This window comes from Octopus bimaculoides, chromosome 14 (assembly GCF_001194135.2).
Source record: "Octopus bimaculoides isolate UCB-OBI-ISO-001 chromosome 14, ASM119413v2, whole genome shotgun sequence".
Classification (NCBI taxonomy): Eukaryota; Metazoa; Mollusca; class Cephalopoda; order Octopoda; family Octopodidae; genus Octopus; species Octopus bimaculoides.
The window spans coordinates 5,902,541-5,903,918 of NC_068994.1; the positions used below are offsets into that span (position 1 = coordinate 5,902,541).

The window sequence follows — 1,378 nt, forward strand, 5'->3', positions numbered from 1 at the left end:
CTCTTTCACCACAACTTTCTCTCCGTCTTTCTTCCTGTTTCTGTTGTACCTGTATTTCAAAGGGGCCAGCCTTATCACACTCTGTGTCACGCTGAATCTCCACGAGAACTACATTATGGGTACACATGTCTGTGGAGTGCTCAACCACTTACACGTTAATTTCATGAGCAGGCTGTTCCATTGATCGGATCAATTGGAACCCTCTTTGTTGCAACCAACGGAGTGCCACGTAATGTATAATCACTGGATGTAATTTCATGCCTGATTCCTGTACATATTGTATTTCTTAGCTCAAAAATCACATGCTTCTCCTCAAAAACTACTTTTGTCCTTTCTTGACAAAAGTGGCCTTTGAGTGGTTTCTGTTGACAAACTTTGCCTCTGTTTCAATTAATACCCAAAATAATGAAGAATTTAGTAAAATAACTTGGTCGTTGATAAGCTGATGTTTAAAAAATACATTGACATGAAATTTGTCAGTATGTAAAGACAGACGAAATACCACTAAGCATTTCACCGGCTTGCTAACGTTTCTGCTAGCGTGCCACCATTCCACAGCTCTGATATTAACATACTCTATTGTCTCCTTCATACAAGTAACACTCCATATGTCCTTTCTTTATTTAATGCTCTGCAAACAGTAACATGTCCCCAAGAAATCACTACCTAACCATCCACTCTCTTATGTATCCATTTTCTCTCTCTTTCACTCCATTGTAGGCCACCACAACTGTGTATTTATGTCTGCTGTTATTTGAAGAGTTTCCTTTCATGATGATACTGTTTGGTTTAGTCTCCTGCCTCACACATTTCTTACTTTTAAAGAACTTCCCTTATTTCGTTTTGAGCTCACCTACTTTTATAGCATCAATTGGTAAGTAGACACTTTCCTTCTCTTTGATATTTTATTCTGTCAGGCACAGCTAAAGACACATGACATGTCTCAAGGTACAAGCGAGTTCAATTCCAAACGACGTGGCTTTAGGTTCAGTTCTGCCATATGGCATTTGTGCAAGTGTCTTCTTTCATCACCCCCACCAAGACAACCATAGCATTGTGAGAGGACTTGGAAGATAGAAATTGAAAGAAGCCTGTCTTCTATATATTTGTGAAAAGGGCAGACGTTGTCTCACAAACAGTTGTGCAGGCAAAAGTGTTAATAAATGTGGTCGGATTGAGCTGAAAATTTGCACACCTATGTTAAAAGTGCTGGCGAGTTTCCATGGCAACTTTGAGTTTGCTCAGCATTTTGCCTGGGCGTGCTAACAATTCTGCCAGCTCACCACCATAATAATAATCCTTTCTACTGGGAGCACAAGGCCTCAAATTTGGGGGACGGGATCAAGTCGATTACATCAACCCCCGTGCGTAACTGGTA

The 1,378-nt window shown here is 40.3% G+C and overlaps 1 protein-coding gene across 1 annotated transcript in view; it reads left to right on the top strand.

Annotated features, from left to right (window-relative positions):
• Nucleotides 1–1,378, top strand: part of LOC106882080 (protein TEX261) — a 7,008-nt gene that overhangs the window by 3,633 nt on the left and 1,997 nt on the right. Inside the window, exon 3 of the mRNA XM_014932641.2 lies at nucleotides 721–874. Within this exon, the coding sequence (XP_014788127.1) occupies nucleotides 721–874 (154 nt within the window). The remainder of the gene's footprint in view (nucleotides 1–720; nucleotides 875–1,378) is intronic.